This window comes from Diadema setosum, chromosome 22 (assembly GCF_964275005.1).
Source record: "Diadema setosum chromosome 22, eeDiaSeto1, whole genome shotgun sequence".
In the NCBI taxonomy this organism is placed as follows: Eukaryota; Metazoa; Echinodermata; class Echinoidea; order Diadematoida; family Diadematidae; genus Diadema; species Diadema setosum.
The window spans coordinates 13,013,273-13,040,850 of NC_092706.1; the positions used below are offsets into that span (position 1 = coordinate 13,013,273).

Below are 27,578 nucleotides of genomic sequence, written 5' to 3' on the forward strand. Positions count from 1 at the left end.
TATCACACTTTTTCTCAAATTATTGCAATGATTCCAAAATAATCACAAGATTTCACAGGATTTGGATCGTGATGCTGAAATTGTGACAGCTTGACATCAACAACTTGATGATTTGAATATTTATAGGGACTGGTCAAAAACTGTGAAATTTCAAAATTAATCCAATTTTTGTCAATCATGTATCATTCTGTAGGGAATACTCTTCTCTTCCTTTTGAAGTTTATTTACATTTGGGGTGGATTTCTTCTTCAATGGGTCCAATCTAGCAAAAAGTTTCATATAAAAAACTAGAAATGTCGCTACAGCGACTGGTTATACCCCCGCCAAACAACATTTCATAAGCTTTGGTCAAAAAACTGAGGAAGTAGTTAAATCCGCAAGATCTTTCCTTGATCTTCTGCCATTAATATGCCGTTACCACGGCAACGTACTTTCGGGTACTGTCGAAAAATGCGTCTTGCACATCTACAACCAAAGGCACACATCTGTACCAAGTTTCATGGAAATTGGGCAAAAACTGAGGAAGTAGTTTGCAACATAAAATTTTCCATCATTTTGGCTCATAATATGTGAGCTGTTACCATGGCAACATACTTTTTGTCACTGTCAAGAAATGTGTCATGCTGACCTATATTCTAAGACAAACATTCAATATGAATTCCATGAGAATTGGAAGAACACTGATGAAGCAGTTTTGCCATGAAGCATTTTGCCCTATATTTTACCAATAACATGCCGTTACCATGGCAACGCACTTTTTGCCACTGCGGAAATATGTGTCTTGCACATTAACATATTCAGATGAACATCTGTACCTAATTTCATAAAAATTGATCAAAAACTGTGGGAGGAGTTCGCGACGCAAGATTTGTACCCATTTTTGCCCATAATATGCCATTACCATGGCAACGTACTTTTGGGTACTGTCAAAAAATACGTCTTGCACATCTACAACCCAAGGCACACATCTGTGCCAAGTTTTATGGGAATCGGTTGAAAACTGAGGAAGTAGTTCGCGACGCAAGATTTGCAACGGACCGAACGCCCGACCGCCCGACCGCCCGACCGACCGCCCGACCGCCCGACCGTCCGCTGATTCCTATATACCCCCTTCAAACTTCGTTTGGCGGGGGTATAAAAAAATCACTTCAAAATATAATGGCACACTGTTCTGACTGCAATTACATCTTTTTCTGTGACATCAGTCACATCATGGCTATAATAATGTCATCTAATTTCCCCAGGGTACAGCATCTTTAGTGCAAACAACCTTTTCACAGAGGGCCCTACCCCTATCACTCACCACCAGCTTTCATCAGGGAGCCAGACACTCTTAACCCGTTGAAGAAGAGTCCTGAGTATACTCCGGCTGGGGTCTATGGGAAATGCCTATTGCAGCAATATCAGCTCATCTTCAACAGGTTAAGCCAGCTTCTTACCACCAGTGTTGAGAGGGTGCTCATGGAGTAACTTAGGTAAAATGACACTCGCGAGACAACTAGATGCAATCACTGAATAGTGCTTGCTTTCAGCTTGACTCAACCACTTGAGAAAATTGCCCCGAATCTGATAAGATAATTGCCCTGTCATTATTCTTCGATATCATAGTGTTTGATGAAGATGCAATTGCTGCTTTAATTAGAGCATGTATGCATATTAAACATGTTTAGCTAGAGTGCTTTAAAATTGAGCTTGGTGATGAATGACAAGCAAACAAATGGCAGACAAATAGAAAGATAGAGAAAGAGATAGATAGGACAGACTGAAAAAACAACAACTATAAAAATTGGTCTCAAGCATTCATGTTCGGCACCCATATGAGGCTCAGCCTCCAGAAGTGAACCCTATACTCAGGGAACAGACAGTGCTGTCACTCACACACCGTTTCAAGATGTAGAGCAGGATTCAAACTGAAACAGTGTTTCAATTGTTTAGATACATGATATGACTCTGTGCACTTGCATTGGACTTTACTATTAAACCAGAAACTTTTGTGAATGGGAGCTGACAGCCCTTTTTTGTGGCATGAAACTTTTGCAAATTTTCACTGGCATTCAGTGCATTGACTAGACAAACCTCTCGGCTCCTCACGAAATTTGCAAAAGTTTCATGCGTGCAAAAATTTCTGGTTTTTAAGTATCGTGCAAGGCTTTCGGCATATGGACAGAAGGGGACTCCCAATGTCCCCTCTGCCTTACAGTAAACATTGAAAAGGCTTTTATAGGTCCTGAGTTTACATCATATTACAATAGGACAGTCAGCTTTCTGCAGGATAAAGATATGAATTGAACAACAGGGAAAAGGATGAACATCAATGATGCAAAATCCTTCATATTGCCACGATATTGGGCTAAATTTCAATTATATGTGTAAGAAAGAATTTGGATGTCTTACCTGCTTTTGCGAACTCTTTTATCACCAACACCAACACTACGACGGTGTTCATTCATGTCCGGTGTATTGCTCCCACTTAGCGTCACATCACTATCACTTCCGGTCCTGGTTGAGAGACTGCCCAAACTCCCATCTGGGTTGTGCGAACTCAACCTCTGCACCAGATCGGGGTTCAGGAAACTGGGCAGAGAAGGTAAAGGTGATTGACTCAATTTATTCTCCGGCTGCAATGGTGTCCCATCTTTGTTGTCCCTGGCAACACTATTGCCTTCATCGTCGTCATCATCATCATCGTCTTGGTCTGATGGTTCCTCCACCCCAATGACAGGGATAGCCAGAGCTGGCTGCCTCCGAACGCGCACATCCGTCAGCGAGCTGCTCCGGTTGCCGTTCTCCACTGCTCTCAAAATGCCGCGCTTCTCGGCGGTTGCCAGGTCCTCGTGGGAGGCAAAGGAGCGCGGCTTTCCCGCCAGCGGCGAGGTCCCCGTTGGGCCCCGCTCTCCGACGGACCGGCAGCTGCTGCTCCGATTGAGCAGGTGCTGCGCCATCGTCTGGTGCGTGGGACGCTCCGCCGAACTTGGGCTTGTCTCGGGACCACTCCCAGTTTGGTCCTCCCCATCCATCTCTTTCTTCTCCTCTTCCTTGACCTTTGCCCTGTTCTCGTCAATTACCCACACCTGCTCCAAGGGGACAGGCTGGTTGGAGGGGTGCGAAGTGGTAGCAAGGGGGCTGATGCCTGTCGGAAGACAAGAACGGACAACAATGATTATGACATCAATGACGACAGAAGCAGTATTCATGATGCAAATGATAATAGCTAAAATGATCAATAATGCTGAAATTTACCATGAAAATGATGATGAAAACTGTTCAACTCCACAGACAACTATGAGTACTACTCTTCCTGTAACTCCCAATCATCATCATCATCATCATCATCATCCTTGTTGCTGTCATCAGGTATTTACAAGGAAATTTTGATGTATACAGTATCTACTGAAATATCACACAATAGAAAATTAACTTATTGTACAACTCCTGGCAAATAATCCATCCATTTTGATACGGAAGGTGAACGACACATACTCATGAATTATGTGAATGTTCTCCAGTTTCAAGAGAAGAATCCTGCACAGACTAACTCGCTTATAAAGAGCCAACAAATAGTGATGATTACGAGATCAGTGGAGCCTAATGAAACTGTAATGAAATCATAACACGATGCAGTGACAATGAATATGGCAAAAACGAAAATTGTAAAAATGAATGTATCGTTTCATCCGTTCCTATGCATAAAATAATCAGCTCCTAATTGGAATTTGTCATGTAATTCAATCTATGGACAATTGTAACATCAATACGAGAGGGATTTTTCAGATAACCTTTGAAGAAGCTACATTTTGCCTTGAGCAAAGAATAATATAAAGGGAACTCATTGAGAATATACTTTTTTTTTTCTCAATGGTAAACTCTATGGCAATTGCATTTTCATGAGGAGTTCTGCATCCAAACTGCGAATGAGATGCAAAATATTCCGGCAGTTGTACGATTTACGAGAGCAAAATGAAGAGGGACACATCAAGAATGCAATATATTCACATCATCTGAAGATGTGGAATTCATCATGCAGAAACATTTTTTTTTTCCACCGTACCAGCTGCATTAGAGTGAGGTGGGTGATTTGAGTTACAAAATGCACCATTATAAGCAGGAAAGAAAAGAAATTATTAAATTATTCACAGCATCGGGGGAGCAAGACCGGGAGGATCACAATGTTGAACATGGTAGGCATTGAAAGCCTGCACAAATCTTCCGAGATAGTCTGATGCAACTTATGCAGGAATATATTGCGGAGATGCCGAGCAGTATCATGTTTTCTTGAATACAAGAAATACAGGTAGAATGGAGGTCCGCATCCATTCATCTTATGCCCTGCTGTGATTAGGATGTAATGAAATAGAAGAGTTTCTGTGTAGTGCTAACTTATTATTATTGTGTGTGTGTGTGTGTGTATGTGTGTGGTGCACACAGTCCTCGTTAAAGGTACTGTTTACCATTGGGAGCAGCGATTGAAAAAATGTTTGACTTATCATATTTGATGCATTATATGTGTAAGTCAGTTGTATCACAAAACATCCTACCGTTATATACAAAATTTGCAATGCAGCCTAAAATATGAGAAGATATGGCCATTTTTATTTCAATAAACCATAGTGGACAGTTTATTCTAGAAACAAATTTATCATAACTATTGTTCCCATTTTGTATATCTAACAATAATTAGATTGATTATACTAATTAAGATTTTTTCACTGGTTGTTTCTATCCCTAACTCACATCTTAGATCTATTTTCAAGCACTAAAGCTGGGTTTTTGTTTCATCTGCAAATGGTAAATAATGCCTTTAAAAGATCTTGTTTCCCTAAACTGCAACAAAACTTTCATTCTAGTTTCATCATTCTTACAGAAGATGTGACAGAGTAGCCCCCCCCCCCCCAAAAAAAAGCTGCTAATATCTTTGACCACTATAATTTTGAATAAGCAAGTATGCAATAAATTCAGTCACCATGCTACCTGGGGCACTCATGTTGGCATGCACTGTATCTTATGTCATTGCTCACGAACTGTAGTTCTTGAGTTGTAAAGATTGATATCTATTGATATTGATACCCTGTGAAGATAAAAAGGTTGACATACCTTTTTTATTGATAAAAACAAAAATAAGTCATATCTTCAAACCAATTAAATCTTTGTGAGGTGATGACATCATCTTCTTGCATAGGTGGAATTTGCATAAATACTAGTGACCGATGATATTGTGTTGCAAACATACATTCAGCTTGAAATTCTGTGATTTTTTAATTTTTCATCATATTTCAATGAAACTTCCCCGTACTGTTCACCTGACTTGACTTTTAACCAAAGTAAACTTGAACACACACATGTACAATACTGTGAAGTTTCCCTTTAATAGTCTGCTCCTTTCACTAGACCAGCCAACGATGTTGGTGGACAGTTGCAGACCGGGGGATGATTAATTAAGCTGTTGATAGCCAAAGAGGTGCACCTGTCCCAATTCTCCAACTATTTGTCTACTGATTGTAAATCTAAAACACATGCTTCGGGGCAAGAGGGGAAATCAATAGAAACGAACGCTGAAAGACTTTTTTCATTCGTTCTTTTTCTGCAGTTTGTATCAGTAACACTACAGGCAAATTGAGATAGGTTATCAGAGAACACCTTTCATTGAATTTGTAGAAAGAGACCACTGAATTATTTCTCTTTAAAAAACGATGCAAAATAAGAGAATTCACCCTAAGAGAGAGAGAGCTTTTAGGAGACAAAAAAAAAAAATCGACTGACCAAAATTGTAGAAATGAAAAAAAAAAACAATAACAAACAAACAACTGTACCTTTTATGACAGTAAAGTGTTGGTAAATCTCTTTTGCAAAGTTTCAAATTAGCACCTGCTAACAGCTATATCAACCAATTATACTATCTCATGCATCATAATACTTATCTGCTTTGTGCAACACACAAACAAACAAACAAACAAACAATGAAGTAAGATTTTTTGTAATGTAATTAGCACAGCAGGAATCAACATTTACCAGCAGTGGAAGAATGTGAGCAAACATTGATACTGATTTCTATGGCAATATATAAGTCAGAGAGTAAGTTTTCATTGTTGATAAAATGTGAAGTCAAATATGAAACAAATACAAGATGAGGTGCCCATAAGAGAACACTTTCAATAACTTTCTGGAATCCAATCTTTACAGCATTTGCCTAAGCTCCCAAAACCTCCTGCCCCTTCCCCATTCCATTTGAATCTTGGCCTAAATTCATGACTTTCTCCATTTACAATTTACAGATAAATATCACAAATGCAATGAGTCCCTTATTTAATAATAAAAGATAATCTGTATAATGGGAACTTGCCTTCCATCAGCAAACACTGTAAAAACTTTTTTAATATGATGTAAAATGCAAATACATATCTTGGCGTGTTGTTACTTTCATAAATATCAGTCAAGCAAAAGAATTTTATGAAAATACAATGCACGATCATATCAAAGTGTGTGGCATATATGCAATATATGATGACAAAAATCATCTAAAAGCAGGTAATATGGCTTCTAGACATAGCAGACAATCACAGTCATCATATGGATGGGGTCAGTTGCTGACTTACCCAGGTATTTTCCGTAAGAACGTTCCATGGTAAGAACTAGCCCTGTTAGAAGGCACAAACTTGGAACAAGAAGGGCAGTGAGCTCCAAACCTATCTCCTCACAACATCATAGTTTAATCACTATTCATTTTACGGAGACTTCCTACTGCAGTATGGAGGAGCAACTTGTCCAACAAAGGAGATGTCAAACTGATGACTTTCTAATCACAGACAATATCACTAATAGATCTCGCCGAGATCTCGCTGCTCCGTGAGATCTCGCCACTCCGTGAGCACTCTGCAACCACAATGTCTGTCAGACTCCTCTCCGACCAACAACTTCTCTGATTCATGCACGACTTTTGAAATAAAGATATCAGGCAGCACATCACGGTTTTATTACCAGTAGGTACAGCTTGAGTGGAGCTTTTCTCGTATTGCAAGCATACACACAGACACAGACTCGTATACATACATGTATACAGATCTGTTGTGAACATAATATGCAATTCATCATAGACATGCCAACTCGACAAGTAAACAGTAGCTTGGTCTATCGGTAAAAGGTCAACTAATAGACCAAAGGCAATATAAGAGTTGTGTCATCCCATCCCTGTCATAAATACTAAGACAAATATTGGAGGATGGATTTCAAACAGCCCTCCTGTACTCCACGGGCTGTAATTACGCTGAGTCGATGGCTTGTAAATCTCCCCGCTATTCGTTAAGGGGCTGTGGCAATTATCTTTGAAACACTGCATTGTCAAGTGAGGCCTGAAGTGGCTACAATTAGTCCATCACATGCAGAAACCTAATTATGAAAGCTATAACATAGTTCTCAAAAGGGCTCAAAATTCATCTTTCATCACTTGGAATTTGCTCGCAATATATCAAAAGGCTTAACAAAAGAAACTTTTCTGGCCGACATGATTTTGAAAGGATTCTGAATGTTTTGGAGGGTTTTGAGATCAAAAGTGTGAAATAGTAAAAGTTTGTACTTGACTTTTCCATCATTACTGAAATAAACATTGTGTTATCACAGAATAAGTAAATATTTTTTGTTTTTATAAATATCTCCATTTTGGAGCAAAATCAAAAGTTTTTGCAATGACATGGAAACTGTTTTTTTTTTTCTTTAACCTGAATGGTTTACTGTGGATAAGTTACAATTATTTGGAAGGCAACAAATTCATAGTCAAAACTTGTTCTTTTCTTTTCAACCATTTGTTTTAGTTTTTGATAGATTCCAAAAGAAGACCACCTTAAAAAGGTTGTGTGACCCATAGGATGCAAAAATTCTAAACATAAATTGCTTCTGATAGTGGACAGACTATGCATTCCTCATCAGAAATATGCAATCCTAATTACCCTAATTCCTGAAAAGTTCTTTTCGCTGTGTATTTGTTTGCCCACATCCAGCTATATTGAGATCAATCATGCAATATATAAGCAATGACCTCTGCTAAATGTAAGTATACGAAGGAACGGCATAACGTTCAAGGAACCCACTCAGCAACCCACTTCATCTGAAAATGGCATTTAATTGCTACAAAATACAACAAAATACAATAGAATTTCAGACTGAGCTACCAATAAAGTTTAGTTTTGCATAATTTTCAGAATTGTTCATTTTTAATTCTCTGACCAGGGGGGCGTTTCATCAACGAGTTCGTCGGAGGTTTTCACCGACGAATTTGCTATCAGCCAATCAGACGCAAGGATTTACACTGACAACTGTTAAAAGCTAATGAAATCCTTGGTCTGATTGGCTGATAGCAAATTCGTCGGTGAAATCTCCGACGAACTTGTTGATGAAACACCCCCCTGCTTCACATTCATTTGGATGTGGCATGCATCATGAAAACACATCCTTGTGACCATAACTTGCTGAGCAATGTTGTGTGTTGACATGCTGTCTCTTCAAGTATGAGGTATTGAAAAACACTCTGTCCCTAGAATAGGATATTAATTGGAGGTCCAGTGAGTGTATGATACTGTATGAGAACAGTGAGTGATAACACAGCGGAAATGAAAATGCGTAATCAGCTTCACCTTTTAAAATAAAACCTTAAACAAACAAAGTTTTGAATGCATCTTTTCTCTGCATGATCACAGTATCACTCAGGCAAAGAGCATCAATGTTCACATGAAGTTTTTAACTGCATAGAACTCAATTTATGAAATGTGTGTTTAGAAGCCCATGAGTAATTGCTTGAAGCTGCAAATCAGGATTTTCTCTCTCACAAAATACCATGCCTCTGGCATTATGCAATTGAATGCTGCTACCTTTAACCCGTTCAGGATGAGTCCCCAGTATACTCTAGCAGACCATGTCTACGGAAAATCTGTGTTGTAGTAAAATCAAACTGTCCTTAACGGGTTAAGACACACTTAATAGAGCTCAAAGCATCAGCTCATCTTACAACCATGGTAAGTTTATGTCCGCAGTTAAGACTGATATATGCTCAGGAGTCACTATTAAATGGCCTGGAGTGCAATGCCTACTTGTAAAACATTTAATCTACCCCATTCAAGCATCAGTGCATTTAGCTCTGTGCCTAAGTTTGATTACTGCCAAGGCGTGAAGTGCAAAATCAACTTTATGCAGTACCGCGAACATGCTGATAATTACCAGCTTCTATGGCAGCCCTTAAAGGAATGGTATAGTTTTGGTTGAGATGGGGCTTCAAGTTTTCAACCTTTTTTTGTGAGATAGTTAGAAACCTGTTATGAAATGTGAAAGAGCATACAATTCTAAGAGGAATTTAAAAATCATTTGATGAAAATTGGTTTTGAAATGGCAGAGATATCAAAGAACAAAGATGTCCTATGAAAAGGAGGGCCTAACCTTTCATTAGGACCACTTCGCTTTACTTTGTTTTGAGATATCTCGGCCATTTCAAAACCAATTTTTGTCAAATAAACTCTTCTTGGAATTGTATGCTCTTTAATATTTCATAAGTGGTCTCTAATTATCTTGCCAAAAGTTAAAATTTGAAACCCCATCTCAACCAAAACTATGCTACTCCTTTACAGACCCAGTTATGGCGTACATGACATGCTCCTAACACGTATCATTTCCTTTCAAATATAATTCAAGAACCTCTGGCCCCATTATCTTATGTATCAAAATGGGTCCTGGGTGATATAAAAGCATGGTTCATCTTCCTGACACAAGGTCATTATCTGGTTATGCAAGATGTGTAAATTTAGCAATTTATAGCAGTGTCTCTCTCTTCAAACACATAATTACTCGACACTGTAAACCTTTACTTAAAACTCATGTTATCAAGGCGTTTTCACAGCATGCAGCAATTCTAGACCTTGTCTCCACACATTGAAACTATTGGCAGTCTCCACAAGTGGAGGACAGCTACAATTTTGTATACTATTTTCACACATCAGCATTTACGACAAACTGTTATGCTACAACCTTTGCATGTTGTAAAAAATTTACAGCTGTACCTTGTCAACATACAAAGTGCACTCCTTGTCTTAAGTGAAGGAAGAATATTCAACCTATGTACATAATCACAAGTAGGATTTAAATGACCCACTCCTACCTAGGCTGAGACAATGACAAACTTTGTTCTTTTCAGTTTCTCTTGGTAAACTTGTAGTAATAACTGTGTGATCAAAATATAATTTTACCCATCAAAGCAGCAGAACAACCTTTGGTGAAATAGAAAAGTCTAGGTGAACTTAAAAAGTTTTGAGAAAAATTGCTGTTATTATTATTATAATTATTATTATTATTATTATTATTATTATTATTATTATTATTATTATTATTATTATTATTATTATTATTATTATTATTATTATTATTATTATTATTATTATTATCATTATTATTATCATCATCATCATCATTATCATTATTATTATCATCATCATCATCATTATCATTTCTTTTTCCTTTTAGGGGAGGGAGAGGGGAGGGGAGGCATCATATCTTCCATGAGCCTTGAGTATTTGTCAGAGTGGATTTGGCGTAAGTCACATGAATAATCAGCAATGTGATGATTATTATCAGTCAGATCAGATGGATCATGATAAACTCTAACCAAAAATGCAAATGATGAAGATGACATACCCTACAAGTTACAAATATACCTAAATGGATACACCTACACAAACAAATAGATAAAGGATATGCACACATTTTAGGCCTACCTAATAAATGCATAAATTCTGGGATTTGCTTGTGGAAAATTTATCTTCTTGAGGCAGCATTCGTGCACAGAAATATCCTCTCTGCACTTGTTACAAGATAAGTGTTTTGTAGACTGGCACAGAGGGACAGCATTTAAAAAAAAAAATCCCTGGCAGGTAAAAAAACAAGCAAACACCCCAAACAAACATAAAAACCTCTGTCTGGGTTAGATTAGCCAATTGAGGTACAGGTACACTGAAACATGATGGGTTTTCCATAATGAGACAGAATCATGGTTAAAATTGTGACCATGGACTATTCAGCCAAGAATGAAATGTACACGCTTACCTTCTTTATCATATGCCTGTGTCAGCATGTGTTTATCACTGCATGTTTGTTGACACACGCGATGCATTACGTGCATTTCGGCAAGTCAAGAGTTGCATAATCCATGGACTGCATTTAAACTACCCTGGTACCTTCATGAATTCCAACCAATAAGGGCAAAGGTAGCTCTAATCAACTACTGTACGAGCTGAAATTTTCACGGTGGTTTTATTTTCGCGAATTTCGCGAATCGCCTTTGAATCACGAAAATAACAACACGCGAAAATAACAATGTGCAAATAACTAAGTTCAGTTAGACCCTCGCAACCGCGAAATTAACAACACGCCAAAATGTCCTCGAAGGACTAATTCACGAAAATATCTGTACGCGAAAATTTCAGCTTGTACAGTAGTTGACCAGGCACTCCAGCAAGCATGTTACCGGTGATGACCAGAATAATGACTACCTCGATGATAATGACTACCTCAATGACTACCTCGTTCCAATCAATGAAAAACCAGCTGCTGCCTGTAAACTCTGATATTCAAGGGCACCATGGCAATAATTTTAAGTGTATTTTTGCGTTATACACTTGCTTACTTGAGAAACAGCCGGTGATATAACTGGTACAAAGCAAATTGATATTCTATGTATAAAAGCTCTTTCCATAGTTCTTGTGTTCCTTTTGCAACCCAGAAAATAAAATTCCTTTCATAAGCTGGTATATTGCAATTCAGATCTTTCCTCAGAAAATTAAAACAGGAAATTTCTTTACGATGGAGGGGAAAACAATGCTAAAGATCTCCAGTGAATTTATTCAGACCCTTTAAAAAAAAAAAAAACCCAACTGTCATTCTCAGTACAAAAGGTGATAATATTCTTGAGTAACATGGGGTTGGTCTTTTACTTGTTTTTTCTTTAAACTCATGGTATATAACCAAAAGATTTCACGCACAATGTTGGGAGACATTGTTCTTCAACCATGCAAAATTTTGTGACGTTTGCAAAAAGGATACATGACCTATCGAGTTTTGTGAACATGTGGGGGGGGGGGGGGAGGCCTCCTCAGATTAGAATTAACAATCATCTTCAAATCTACCCTTTCTTCCACAACTAATTGCTGGGGAGGGGGATGTCTCAGAAGTGCATTTTTGTTTGTTTTCAGAAGTCTAAATCTCTATGCACCTCTAAATCAAATGACTTTAATTTGTTTCTAAAACATTGTTTCATTGGACATAGCTGTGACAGGTCACTTGGGTGATTGCATGCATCAAGCTGCTTGACGCAATTAATTCACCTTCCAACCATCACCACGCATTGAATGAATTGATGATTCAAGATTGAAAATTGTAAACATGGCTTTTTATGACTTACTGGAGAGTCTGTGGTACAGATAGTCGTCTGCCAAGCATTGAATAACGAATACTCTTCAAACATAGCTTTTGCGGCCAACATGTCTGTGAGGCAAGGCCAAATTTGCATCTTTATTTCTTACATACTTTGATTGCCACTTGAGGCAATCTTCCGTCTCCATCACAAGAGAGATGGGATATGATGGAAACTAATACAAACTAAGACTTATGAGAGTTTCATAACAAACATTTCCAAGAAACCTTAGTACGTTAAAAAAAAAAAAAATGAGTCAGTTCCAGACATTGGAAAGATCCATAAAATGTGGTCATAATCTCTTTGTGTAATTACTGTGTGATTAAGTTAACCTTTTGGGTTATTTCTCAGACAAAAATTCCATTAAAAATAAGAGAATGGTAGCATTAAAAAGTGCATATAGTACGATAAGCCATAACACTTAGCATCATTTTGTCATCATGACTATGGAACCTCATCAAGTCTTGCTAAATCAAATCAGCCTCCCAAAAATCTTACCTGAAATGATAAATGAATGAATGAATACAAACACTGTATGTAAGTAAATAAATGAATAAATAAAGTGAATAAGCAAACAACGTAAGACAGAAAGAAAGAACGAAATACAAACAAATAGATAAAATGCAATGGATGGACCTTTTCTTCCATGAATGGTGAGTATTATGCTCAGATGTTTGCTATCAGCTCCCAGATAGTTACCTCATGAGCCAATGACCAATGTGAAAAGGATTAGGTGCCATGGGGACAGCTGTAAGATTAGTATGCAAGAGTCTTTTATTGCATGGCTTCTGCATCTCGGTAGAACACATTTGCGATTGCGTGCTGACAATCTTCCATGGATTTCGCAGAACAGTCCACTTAGAAATTCATGAGAATTTGTGAAATGAGCTAGTCATCATTCCAAATATTTTCTTCCCAACTCCACACCACGTGTCCCTCTTTTGCAATGCATCAGCTAGCACACCCCACAGAGAGTAAAGGAGGCATACCAAATTCATCCATAGAATGCGAGTAATGCTTATCATCACTATGATGATAATGAAGGCAATTTATTTTGGCTATTGCACACTGGCAAATTCTAATGTCCCCAACTTTTTTTTTTTTTTTTTTTTTGGGGGGGGGGGGGGAGGACATGTTTGGAAAGGAAATCTAGAAGCATAACAAATGGTAAACTGAATCACTAAGTATCTTTTGACTCCTAGTATTTACAAATAAAAATAACATGACCAGATACCTGGATGTCTACTGTTAGAGGTAGGTCACTGCAACTTTTACGGAAAGATCATCTGTTTTCATTGATATGAGGATCACTTTTGCATGAACAGCTATCTCTTTAAAGTTTATTCCTCCCCCCCCCAAAAAAAAAAAACAAAAAAAAAAAAAAAAAATTGGCGGAGAGAACCCATGATACTCTCCACTGCTTGGCAATGGAAGAGTGGACAAGCAATGATATAATGAAGTCAATGCCAACTGTTAGACTAAAATTGTCAGCATTCCAGCAATCAATTATCTGACAGAGCTAAAAGGTGATTCATGTCAGGGGGATGATGCATGGCCGACGCCCCATGAATGAGGCTTTCGCCCACCTTATTTCTATCTGCCAGTTTGTGAACATAAATATCAAGTTTTAGAAGCAAGATATTTCAAACAAAGCAAAATTACTACTGATATTTATTAGTATATAACTGCAAAACTGCATAAAAAAGATTTTGTAGAGGGAGACAAATTTGAAGAAAGTTTTTTTTTTTTTTTTTTTTTTCTAAATAATATGAAGTGAGATCTGTAGTACTGTATAAGCTATTATTCTTGTGAGGGTTTAATTTTTGTGAATTTCGAAAATCTCAGTTGGATCGCAAATTTAACCACACGCGAAAATGTCTCCATGCGCTAGGTTAATAGCACATTTATATTGGCGTCGGCGTCAATTCGCGAAAGCAACATCTCGCGAAAATGTCTATGACCTCCCCATTCGCAAAAATATCTGTACACGAAAATAACAGCGTATACAGTAGCTCATTCTGCAAGTTTGCCATGTTGGTATCTGATTTAGGGAACCAAAGAAAACGTCACACTTTAAATATTCTGTACTTGTGAGAATACTCAGTTGTAGGTCACTAACGGTAACTAGGCAGCCATGTCATCATTTCATCCGGCTGAACGTAAGACTTGAATAGACTGATTTATATTCTTTGGATTGTGTTGTCTGCAACATTGATTGCTGTTGTGTGAACTTCATACTTTCCTTTCATATTCTGTTGCAAAATCAAGTATGAAATAAAGCTGAATTGAATTGAACTGAAAGCTCAATTGCAAAATTGTGCATTTTTACATTTTTCATACCTTTTAAATGTATACACTAACTTGTCACAAAATATTAGCAAAAGGAACATATCAACTGGGGACGGTGAATAAAAACAGTCATTTTGATTCACAGTCAAGTGTTCACATTATTGCAAAGAGAGAAATGCACAGGCAAATCATAATGGACCAGTAAGGGATATACATGTTGTATCTGGATGGCACCTACCTTGATTTACATAGAACAAAAACAAGGAAGAAGAATAGCACAGGTCTGCCAATTCAATTATTCAATCTCAAACAGAACCCTATCAGAAGTAAAAACAACATCAGATCTGCCCCTGGTTGACCAAAATAACCCTTAACATCTCTTTCAAATGTTTGTACAGGTTCCTTTTACAGATTATCAGCTGAATTTGACTTCAAAGAACTTGCAAATCCATTTGAAGAGGTAAACATTTCTCACAAACCCTTACCTTATGACCCCTCACTCACTAATCACACAATGCTATCTTCCCCTTAATCTGTGTTTAATTTATCCAACAGTAGTCTCATATAACCAATACACTGTTCTTCCGTCACCAAATGGCACATCATTATCTGAAAATCAATTATCAGTGAATAGAGATTACCTAATACCTCTAATCCCTGTCCCATTACTATGACCTTCCTTCTGGACTGGGGCACATTATTGTTATACCTGAGTGGGCTTGCTATAACTTTGATACAAGTATGCAAACTTTGGAGTGATTACTGATTGCTGACGAAAAAGCTTGGCAAGTTTTAAGTGTACCAATACACTGGAAATTAAATTTAAATGCTAGAATACACACACACACTAACACAAACACACAAACAGCCATAACTTACCTGTGCTAGCCCCTAAAAATATACATATTTCAATGAATCAGATCATATCTATATTTGGCACTTGTGTTTCACATGTTTAAGTTCCACTCTGTAAATGCCAGTATCGATGCGTTCTACCTATACGTGTATGCTTTTATGAATAATATCGAAATTCCATGTCGATTGGTTAGCTGATCATGCGCAAGCATTGCATATCACTATCTTTCAATTAAGATATATTTCAAAAAGTATGTATACATTTAGCACAATCGCTCAATTGAAAGAATTGGGTGCCCGACTAGTCTATTTCAAGTTTTTTTGTATACTCTATAACATTTACATTTAAACCCCAATAGACAACAATTGTAGTGACAAAAAAAAAAAAATCTAATATCTTGCAGAGGGCATGTCTCACGTATATTCTACAAATCTAGCAAACATACAGTAATACTCAGGGTATTAGCACACTTTAAACCAAGTGCCCGGGAATATACAGAAATAATTCCAATGCTAATGACAATAGGCACTCTGGTTTACCCTGGACCAAGGTGAGATACAGCAACATGCACACACACAAAACAGATAAAAAAACATTATATAGTCATTGTCTCATATAGGCAAACAGTGCCAATGTGCAGGTGTAAAAAAACCCAACAATCAAACAAAACAAAAGCAAACAAACAAAATGGGTCCTGGACTTAAAATCAAGCTACAGAACACATACAAAGATAAGGGAACATTATGTACTGGTAGTTACTGTCCTACACAGGCAAATAGCATCACTGTAATGCAGGTGCCGAAAAAATAAGAACAAACAAATGAAATGGTCCTGGACATATCTAGCCAGTGGAGCTTAGGTCTGTCTCTTTGTAAAACTTGTACCCGTCCCTGATCTATCATATTGTCGTATAACCTCGGCTTCATTCTTTGGACCTGCCTAGACCTGAATAGACGGACCGTTGGAATTAGCATGCGTGTAATAGAGATGATCAATATTCCGATTCTCTGTCACAAAAGATCCATCAGCGGGGGCGAAAGGAGGATATTTCACGGGGATCTAACCATTTCATGAGGGTATACCAGAATATAATGTAGTATTCTCTGCATGGCTTGTAACTTCTAATCCTGCTATGTTTAGCCTGGGCAGTGCATGAATACATCATGCATGGCTAGACTGTCTTGGCAAGTGTTCATTCATCTGAAAAATTCCAAATAGAGACTATTTCTGGGCAGGGGAATAACCTCTTTAAAGTCTTGGAAATAAAATGCAACTCTCCACTCTGTTAAAGGGTGTGTACAGTTCTGGTCGAAGTGAGGATTTAGCTTTTAACGTTTTGCGAGATATTCAGAAACCACTCTATGAGATGGTAAAGAGCATGCAATTCTAAGGGAGTTTATTTGATGAAAATCAGTTTTGAAATGGCTGAGATATCCAAAGACAAGGTGAAACAAAGAGATCCTAATAAAAGGTGTGGCCTGTAGCCTTTTATTATAATCACTTTTTTGGATATCTCAGCTGTTCGAAAACCAATTTTCATCAAATAAAAGTTGAATCCTTCTTAAAATTACATGCTCTTTCATATTTCATAAGAGGTTTCTCATTATCTCACTTAAGAATGTTCAAAACATGAATCCCCACCTCAACCAGTACTGTACAGTCCCTTTAAAGTAGACTGTTATGAACAGATCAAAAGCAAACGATTGAAATATATATCTGCTTGGAAGTGGATATAAAGTATCCCATATAAAGCTGTAGATTTTCTTCTTTTCAGTGTGTTCACTAAATGTTGATGATGATCACAATGACATTTCTATATGCTTGATAAGCAAGTTACTGTAAAACCAGACATTTTAGCGTGCATTTACAATTTATGCAAATTTTCAGAGGAGCCAAGATTTATGATATTGAAATGCATGTGAAAGTTCTTGTCTACACTTGAATTGAATGTCATTGGCAGTTCGCAAAAATGTTCATGCCGCTAAAAAGGCCATTGGCTCCTATTTGCGAAAATTTCATGCCGCAAATATTTCTGGTTTTACAGGAGATAAAGTGTAAATGTCAACCTCACAACTCTCCGGGTGAATTGCACATGAATCTTTAATATGTTCCAATTTTTGAAAAATAAAAAATCTGAAAAAGAGATGAAGTGTATCCATCGCAAACAAAAGTCCCTAAGGTGCAATGATTTCAAATAACGAGATTGATAGATGGTTATAAAACAGAGAAATATATCACGCCAGTTTTCTGCAATATATATACAAACAAGAGAAAGAGAGGGGGGGGGGGGGGGACAAATCAACTCCAATAGAGAAGCCAGATGGAATAATATACAAAGAGTCAGAAATAAAGACTGTGACAGAAGAAAATGCTCTGACAGATGAATCTAAAAAACTGTAAGAGGGAGAGCGAAGGAAGAACAGAAAGACAGGACTGAAAGTGTAAAAAATGAAAGCAATTGAAGAGAACCAAGGAGATGGGGAGAGAAAGAGGCTCGATAATATAATAGTTAAATTCAGACAACATCCCTAACCTCGAGGTTCGGAAACCTTGAGGGTAAGCTCTTGCCCTCTAACTTCGATGTGCGTCCACACGACGAAGCTTAACCTCAAGGTTAAACTCCTGCCCCTTTGAGTTTGTTGATTTTTGTGTCTACACGGTGCTAAACTACGAGTGGGGACCCCCAGCAGTTCTTGGTTAGAGCGCTAACCCTGAGATATATTGTGGGTCTTAACATTGAGCTAACTATGAATGCGTCTACACGGTCCCTAACTATGAGCTTAACCTCGAGGTTAAGGCTTGTCTTCTGAACGTAACTATTGAGTATTGCTAATTGCGTGGTGCACACATGGTGTCGTTTTTCAGGTTCTAGGGCAATTACCCCCCTGGATAAATACCCCTGACCCTAACCCTAAGTAATCCTAATCATGAGCCTAATCCTAACCCTAATCCAAACTCTAACCCTAAACCTAAACCTAACCCTAATATTTACTCTAACGTTATCACTAACCAGTCGGGGGGGGGGGGGGGGGGGGGAGGTAATTGTCAGGGTGGGGTAGAGGGGGTAATTGCCCTGATACACTTTTTCAATATACTCCAATGGGGAATTTCTAAAGGAAGATGGAGTGAGGAGGTAAAATTGAGGAAATTATCATGGCTGGTGATTTATGGAACTTTCCTGGCAGAAATTGAAGAGGACAGCTAGGCTTCCTCCGATGTTTAGCTGAGCTCCTTCGACTTGGCCGGCTGCCTATCAATCACCAAACAATGGGCTAAGGTTACGCTCTAGACCTTTACAGTTTTACCTTGGCTTACATTTTCTTCATTAAGATGATGCATTCTCCATAATTATGGATTTGTATACAGCCTCAGTCTTGCTATGAGATAGAGATATCATGTTGCAAAATCATCAAGAATTTATATTTTGACAGGAGAAAAAAGAGGTTTGAGAGCTCAAGTGCCTAAAAAGTATGTGGAATATTGCAAAATTATCACACTAACTGAATCAATCATGGTTCCGGATATCTTCCAATATATCACTTACATGATATTTATTTTCTGAAGTTTCTCTTTAAGCTTTTACTGGAGACAAGTAAGATGCTGGTGCGAGTATCGCTTTTGAGATATTCTGGTCCAGCGTTTCCTGTGATAATTCAGAATCTTTATTTTCACAAATCCTGGACATAATGCTTTCTGAAGTCTGTGCAATATGTTTCATTTCAAATGGGTGGTACTGTGTAGGAGCATAGATCCCAAGGCAAGATTGCCACATGAAATACTCCCAAGAAATGATTCTCTTCAGACCTGTTCTTGGTAATGGTATATGATCAGAGTAATATGTCACTGTGAGTCCTCCTCTGGGGATAAGTTTTGTCTGTGCCCAGAGTAAAATTTGTAAAAATTGGTGTAAAAGCATATATATGGAGAGCTGCTCCACACCTAGATCACAAAGAGTTGCCAATTTGCCTTACGTTGTAAACTATAATAACTTGTAACCTTTTTTTTTTAATTATTTGTGTCCGATTTTTTTTCTCTGAATTGTCATTGATGTACATCTCTGATTTTTCTGTTTTAATGCAAAGCATGATAATATCAGGACATACTTTTCCACCTTTAATTGCGAACACACATGGGATTTTGATAGTGGATTTGAGAGGATTAATTTTGGTAGCACAGGCTGACAAGACCTGGGGAGCATAAATTTCATGAAGCGTTTTGTAAGATGTGTTTTCTGACAAACTGTTATAAGCTACTGAAATCTGTGCATCTGATTGGCTGAGAGCAAATTTATCAGACAAAAATATCTTACAAAACGCTTACATAAAATGCCTCCCAGGAGGAGTGATGACAAATATTGGGCCACTTACCTAGAGGCCTCTGCTGATTCAACCTGCGAGGGTTGCTAAGCGACCGTCTCAGGAAGGGGTTACTGGTCCCTGTGATGTCCAGCGACATGAAGCGGGTCCGGGTCTTTGGTTGCTCCCCCGTTCTTCCTCCTCTTTCTCCTCCTCCTCCAACATCTTCAACTCCGCCCAGGAGTTGACTGATGGAGTCGTGATCAGCGAAGAGTGGAATTTGACTCTCATTTTCCTCCTAAGTTTGAAAATAATGTGAAAAAAAAAAAGGATTCAGTTTGATAGAGGGAGTTGGTTCTTGAGATCACTGTCATCACTAGAGTGTGGCAACATTTGTATGCATGTAGGCACGATGCCACTGATTATTTATGCTGGTTATCAGGTGATTTTGATTGACGACTTCAAATATATATCCATCTCTTCTTACCTGTATTAATCATTTCTGGAATACTTCTTAACCTTAAACTGCAAATTGGATGTCACTTTTAATTGCAAGGCAATGCTCTCACACACTATGATGCATTGGATGAAACATAACAAACTAGAAATGTCGCTTTGGCGACTGGTATGCCTCCGCCATAATGCATGATTTTCCCAATAGGTCTAGATAGTACATGTGGACAATGTGTGATTACATTTTCACAAAATTGGCAAAATATTGAAATGACAAGTTTGTCACAAATGTCTTGAATGTTCACCTTCCTTGACCTAGGTTTAATTGGATGAATAGGAGAGCATGTATCTAGGGATTTAAGGACTTTAACTTGACTTTGACCCATTCATACATTTAGGCATTGAGTAATTTTCAAGGTACAGGTGTGGAGAAAAAGTGCAATTTCTGAATTGAATAGTAAATTGTTACCATTTTCATCTGGCCCTTGACCCTAAAATTCATAAGATAATCACTTTCAGGTAGAACATGCATAATATGTACTAAGTTTCAAGATAACTTGAGCCACTTCGAGAGATACGGAGGAAAAAGTTAGTTCAGCACTTTCACTTGATCTTTGACCTTTTGACCTTTGAGGCAAAAAAAGAAGAAAAAAAAAACTTTCCAGAGAATTTCTATTAGGTTACACATGCATACACCAAGTGTAAAAAAATAATAACCCTGCTGGCATTGCAAAAATATGAGGGAAATAGTAAAATTTTGAAGTGTTGCACGTGACCTTTGACCCCATGAACCCTACATTCTCTAGATAATCACTTCCAGTCAGTACATGTATATACTATGTTCCATGAAGATACCTTGAACAATTTTCCAAGGCACGGAGAAAAAAAAAGAAGTTTTGATATTTTTACTTGACCTTTTGACCTTTGACCTTTGACCTCATGACCCAAACTTTCACCAGAGAATCTTAATTGGGTAATACATGTATACACTAAGTTTCAAGAAAATATCTTCAGGCATTCAATAGATATGGCGAAAATAGTGAAATTTCATGTATTTGACCCTGACCTTTTGACCTTTGACCTTTGACCTCATGACCCAAACTTTCACCAGAGAATCTTAATTGGGTAATACATGTATACACTAAGTTTCAAGAAAATATCTTCAGGCATTCAATAGATATGGTGGAAAAAGTGAAATTTTATGTATTTGACCTTGACCTTTTGACCTTTGACCTTGAGCATGTGCACCCAAAAGTTGATAGGCACAACTTCACCCCCTAATACACATACATGCCAAGTTTCATTAGGATACCTCAACAGGTTTTGACAGTTACCTTGTCCACAAAATTCATTACGGACGGACGGAAGGACGGACGGACGGACGGACGGAAGGACGGACGGACGGACGGAAGGACGGACGGACGGACGGACGGACAACCCGAAAACATAATGCCTCCGGCACCACTTCGTGGCGGAGGCATAATAAAAATCCAAAGGCATGAAGAACACTGATGCTGAACAACGATTAATGAAAATCTGCTCAACTTTGTCACGGCGTCACTTCTGCTTTTACAGCAATTGACTAAGATTGCTGCACCCATGGTTTAAAAAGTGCAGTTAATTTCTGCTTCACCGTCATAAGTTCACTCATACACCTGGAATTGTAGTACACGAAACAGGAAGCATATTCATTAAATTGGTAAAAAACAGAATATTAACACCAAAATCCAACCACTATTAAACAAAAATGTCTCAGCATACAATGGGTTTTATTTTGTGAGTTTATTTAGTGAGTTATTTTCTGAGCCAAACTGGTTTTCCTACATTTTCTTTCTCCAAAGTTTTCCTTCAGCACATAATAAGAAAAGCTCACTTCTGTTTTTTACTGAAACACACTACAGATAAAAGGACAAAATCCTTTTAGAAAATTGAATGCTCATTGCTAATGGCATTCATCCAGTAATTCCAATCCCATCCAGAGAGAAAGGGGGGATGGAGACAAACATTTGTTGTTGTTTTCTTTCTGCTGTGGCCACACCTGTTGACCTGACGACAGCGGCCATTTGCTAATTGAATTTTCAATGTCCGACTGTTCAACGTAGTGGCGCAATACTTCCCAATCGTGGGTATTACACAGAGAGGCTTTGAAGTCTGTGAGAAGTTGTGCGCAGAGCTCAAAACATGCTGCCAAAAAAATATGAACATCATATTTCAAAATGACTCCTTGAAGTTCGTGCATGGTTCAATCATCAGATGGAATGTTTCAGATACATGTAGCTTCTTACAAATCTGTATTTCTCAGAAATATGTGGTCAAAAGAAATCAATATCTATCATGATAGCAGGGAAGGTTTTGTTTACCAAACAGCATGAAGAATAAAGTTTTGACACTTTAAACATGGAGTAGCTCTATGCTAATAAGCAGCTAGGTCTACAGTGAGGAATGCTACCTATGAATGAAGCTAAGTGAAGACACCCTTCACATTTAGTCCCTAACAATGGCTTTAGTGTTGGTTGTTTTGGTGACATGACATTTGCTCCTCTTATCTTATCCAGGACTTACAGATAAGGGTTAGGGTTGTGATGGGTTTTAGGTTTAGTTTGATGTCAGGATTAGGATAAGGGTTCGGGTTATGTTTGTGGGTAGAATCAATGTTTGGCTTAGCGTGTACAGATATTTCATGGGAGTATTTTTCCTAGGAGCAAATGCTACGGAACTAGTTGTTTCAAGCATAATCATCATAATAATGACAATTGTTTTTTTCTCGTTGATACCACACTGCCTCTTCTTCATTCAGAATTTTCATATGAAAATAAATATCATGAAACAATTATATCAAACATAACCAGTGGGCCTGAATGAAAATCTCACAGATGATGAACATAATGATTATAGTATACATACAACATATCAATGTTATAAGAGAACAATGTTTGTTCTTATCTATGCTGAGTAAACAGTCTTCAGGTTTTATTCTTTATGTGCCCCCCGGCACATAGCTCTAATTTGCTAAGCTTTTTCATTAGCATTCCGTAATCACTGCAAATTTAATATGTGACCCGCTACAACAAAAGGATCTGAAAGTCTGGGGAAGGACAATTTTCTGAAAATGACATGATATTATTCCCTTACTCTTCCACTTAAATTTCATAAACATGACTCATACAAGTACTTGGTTGCGGAGATCGATGATTTTATCAGTGCATGTTGAGTGGTTTTAGGAAATCAGTATTTTGAGAAAACCGCCTTCAAATTTATCCTTCCGACGCTATCATGATCAAGGGGAGGCAAGACAGTTTTCACCACTTGACATTAGAAGGTATGCTCCTAGCAACCTCCGCGATGTTCATTCAAGCTTAACGCCAGCGGTCTATGCACAATCAATCAGTAACCAGGATGCCATGCACTGACCAATAAGATCACTCTCTTGTTGCTATATAGAGGCAGAGTCTAGCTGCGGCGCTTAATCCAAATCTTCGAACGTGTTTCTGTTCCATTGAAAGTCAGAAAATCATGGCCCAGAAAAATGCTATTTTCTTGCCTTCCTTTATTTTAGTTTCAAAATTTTGATAGATGATAGACAATACATTAGACTGCAAAATTATGCCAAAAACAAAAACGTGATTGTTTTGACCGATTTTGATGATCTGACTTCAAACTCGATTTTCTCGGCTCACCTGTCAGCGACTTTAGGATCCTTTTGTTGTAGTGGGTCAAATATAGTTTGTAAAGTTTTTATCATTTCTATCTTAGCAATGAGCCTCAGTCCAACAGGGAGGCCAAGGTAACACAAGAGGGATGAGGGATTATGTAATCTCTATTCATTAACAAAAAAGTTTCCAATGCATCTGTGCCAAATGGGCAAAGGAAGCACTCCTACCAATAACGAACAAAGCTCAGAAAGGGTAAACTCCACTCCCTCATGATGGTTTCGTCAACTTCAGGTTTCTAACATTTTTGGTGAAACAACGAGAAACCTCTTATGAAATATGAAAGAGCATGTAATTCCAAGAGGGATTCAATGTTTATTTGATGAAAATTGGCTTTGAAATGGCAGAGATATCCAAAACAGAGCAATCCTAATAAAAGGTGGGACCCACCTTTTACAAGGATTGCTATGTTTTCCTTTGTTTTTGGCTGTTTCAGCCATTCCAAAACCTATTTTCATCTGATTAAGCATTGAATTCCTCATAGAATGGTATGCTCTGTATCATTTCCTTAGTGGTTACTTTGTATCTCGCAGAAAGTTCAAAGCCCAATTCTCATTTCCACCAATACTATACCATCCCTTTTAACACCTGGGTGACAGATGACACTGTTGTTTCATATGAAAGATAAATGTTGTAAAACTGCATATTTGTATCAAAAGTGTCCTTCAAGGGAATAGTTATATGAATTCAAGGGTATAGTTATATGAATTGAATTCTGACAATGACAATGACTTTGACAATGAACTCTGGCTACCATCAGAGTTAAACAGAGTGTAAGAATGAATGAGTGTAGGAGATGGTTGGGAATATTTACCAGCAACAATACTGGGGGGGGGGGGATTTTTAGGGTGAAGTCTTTTGATGAATGACAAATGCTTCCTAATCAATCATTCAACCAAACAAAACACAAAGGTTTTTTTTTGGGGGGGGGGGGAGGGGATCTGGAGCATCACTGTTTTCAAGTTGAGGTCAAGTTAAGTACTTAATGCTTGTAAATTGCAAAATGTTGTAATATCACTTGCATAAGAACTGTATTTCTGGAGCATCATATGACAGTGGAGAAGGGATGGAAGGACTTCAGGTCATGTATTTATCAAAACTTACTGGGCAGAGGTTTACATGGTGCTTCTTGCAGTGCTTTCTGAATTTGGCAAGCCAGAGAAGCTCAAATTACTCAGTCTTGGTGAAGTTTTTCCACCTATTGGCCCTATGTGCAATGTAAAATCATACAGACCATTTATGGTTATGCAACCACAATTGATTTGCACATTTCTACCAACGGACTACATTAAGAACCATACATTCTTGCATTGGGCACTTGCCTACTTCTGTATGAGTTAAACACACAGAAAAAAAAACTCTTAATTTTTTTTTTCCATTTTAGGATCACCTGCACAGCAAAAGTCCTGGCTCATTTGCAAAGTGTTTTAAAGTCCAAGGAATGTATATATATATATTTTTTATCAACCCTACATTGGCCTAAATGATTTCAGTTCCTGTTCAATACAGCTGGAGTCAAGCAACCATCTCTCAGAATATGTGATACAAAATTTTGTTTGACATTTATCTGGGAAATGATAGCGTATGAAGCTGAACTCTATTGTCAAGGTTTTGTGTTGGGGCGAGGGCTTTTTAGTGTAAAAAAAAAAGTGAGTAAAAAACACTTATCTATCAATGGTACAATTTTTGTGCTTACTGCCACCATTCGAAGGATGCATAGTCTTCAAATTTGACAGGTGATGCCTAATACCTTTGTACGATCTTTGCAGATGATGCTTGGAGTTAAAGGGATTGTATAGTTTTGGTTCAGACCTAACTTCAGGTTTCTAATATTTTTGGGTGAGATAATGAGAAACGTTCTATGAAATACGAAAGAGCAAGTTATTCCAAGAGGAATTCAACGTTTATTTGATGAAAATTGGTTTTGAAATGGCCGAGATACTCAAAACAGAGCAATTCTGATAAAAGGTGGGACCCGATTTTTATTACGATCACTTTGTTTTACTTTGTTTTTGGATGTCTCAGCCATTCAAAAACCAATTTTCATCAAATAAACTTTGATTTCCTCTTAGAATGGTATGCTCTGTATTATTTCCCAAGTGGTTTCTTGGTATCTCACAAAAACTTAAAAGCCCAATCCCCATTTCCACTAATATTATACCATCCCTTTAAGGTGTGGGACATAAAATCTTTTATGACTCCCAACCATATGTAACGATATTGAATGACTTCAAATGCCAGTGCTGGGAGTTTGACAAGGTGTCAGATTAAACCCTGACAGCATTTCTAGGAGTTACATGTACATGGGTCTTAACCTACAGATTCATTACACTGGTATACAATTTCCTTTATCGTGACTGTCGAAGTGTAGATAACCATGCCAGCATTTCTTGAAGCACCTTTGGCTACCTCCACTTCTTGTGTCATAGGATTTTTTTTTTTCTCTTCCTCGTCACAGAAAGGGATTCTGAATGGCAAATCAGTATTAGCAGCACAATTGTCTGCTCAAGCAAGAATGAAGAAATGAGGAGAAAAAAAAAACATTTCGCAGTTAGATCATTTGCACATGAGTGCAAATGAATGTTTTTTGCTTTTCTTTCTTAGTTAGTTAGGAATTTCACTAGTTTTCAAAGTGACATAATGCATATCATTGCAACCTTGGCTAATAATGTAACAGCTTTATCAATCACATTCAAAACAAAGGATGATTAACTTGCATAGACCAGGTGACCAGAATGGTCTGTCAATTGACAGATGGGAGAGCATCCATTTTTATTAGTGTGAATCAAATGTATCAACACATGTTTTGTATTTTATTGATATTGCCACATATCACTTTTGCAGTCATGTGGATGTGTTAGCAATTATTATTTAAATAGGGATTACTTGAATAATCATTACAGCGCAGATGTTATCGTCAGTGAATTTGACCCATTGAGGACATTTTGAACATGCATTTCCTATAGACACCTGCCCGAGTATACTCGGGTCTCGTCCTCAACGGGTTAAAAACCAACACTTCCTGTCGGTACAAATGACCTTTTTCTGCTCATGTGCAACATGGGATCCTGAACTGGCTTTTTTTTTTTTTTTTTTTGATGTACAGCGTAGCTACAACTCGTAGGGGAGTGTTGGTCACAGGCTATATTATCATAGCATCCAACAATGAGTTTCTTTTAATTTCCTGCTTGTCTAGGGAAATTAGAGTGTATACACCCTCGGGGCAAGTGATATGAAAAGGACACTCTTTTGTCTTACCTGCTCGGAAGTGTTGCCCGAACTCATGTTCTCCTCTCAAAAAATTATTCTGGCATTAGAAAAAAAAAATGTTCTCTTCAGCAATACCATGCACCAGCACGACTGATGTCGAATCTCCTGACTGTAACAGTTCAAAGCAGATCACATCCAACTTTTGTCAGTGTTTGCAGACTGGTTTAAAGTCCTGGTATCAACCCATGATGGTTAAGATTCACAGAATCTCATTATAGAACGATGTTTCCCGAATGGTCTCTATACCTCCTATACTTTAAATCCTG

At 37.8% G+C, this 27,578-nt stretch overlaps 1 protein-coding gene across 1 annotated transcript; it reads right to left on the reverse strand.

Annotated features, from left to right (window-relative positions):
- Window positions 1–2,390: 2,390 nt before the first annotated feature.
- On the reverse strand, window positions 2,391–27,327 carry LOC140245148 (uncharacterized). Its single transcript, XM_072324747.1, has 3 exons — window positions 27,301–27,327; window positions 19,952–20,177; window positions 2,391–3,130 (listed from the first exon to the last, which is right to left on the reverse strand). The coding sequence occupies exons 1-3, from the start codon at window positions 27,325–27,327 to the stop codon at window positions 2,391–2,393; spliced, it is 993 nt and encodes a 330-aa protein (XP_072180848.1).
- Between the last annotated feature and the right edge of the window lie 251 nt (window positions 27,328–27,578).

Excerpts from the sequence above, each read along its gene's own strand:
- LOC140245148 (XM_072324747.1), bottom strand. The coding sequence starts at position 27,327 with ATGAGTTCGGGCAACACTTCCGAGCAG. Across the intron at positions 20,178-27,300 it reads CGGGCAACACTTCCGAGCAG|GAGGAAAATGAGAGTCAAAT; the intron begins GTAAGACAAAAG and ends TTTCAAACTTAG. Across the intron at positions 3,131-19,951 it reads GAATCAGCAGAGGCCTCTAG|GCATCAGCCCCCTTGCTACC; the intron begins GTAAGTGGCCCA and ends GTCTTCCGACAG.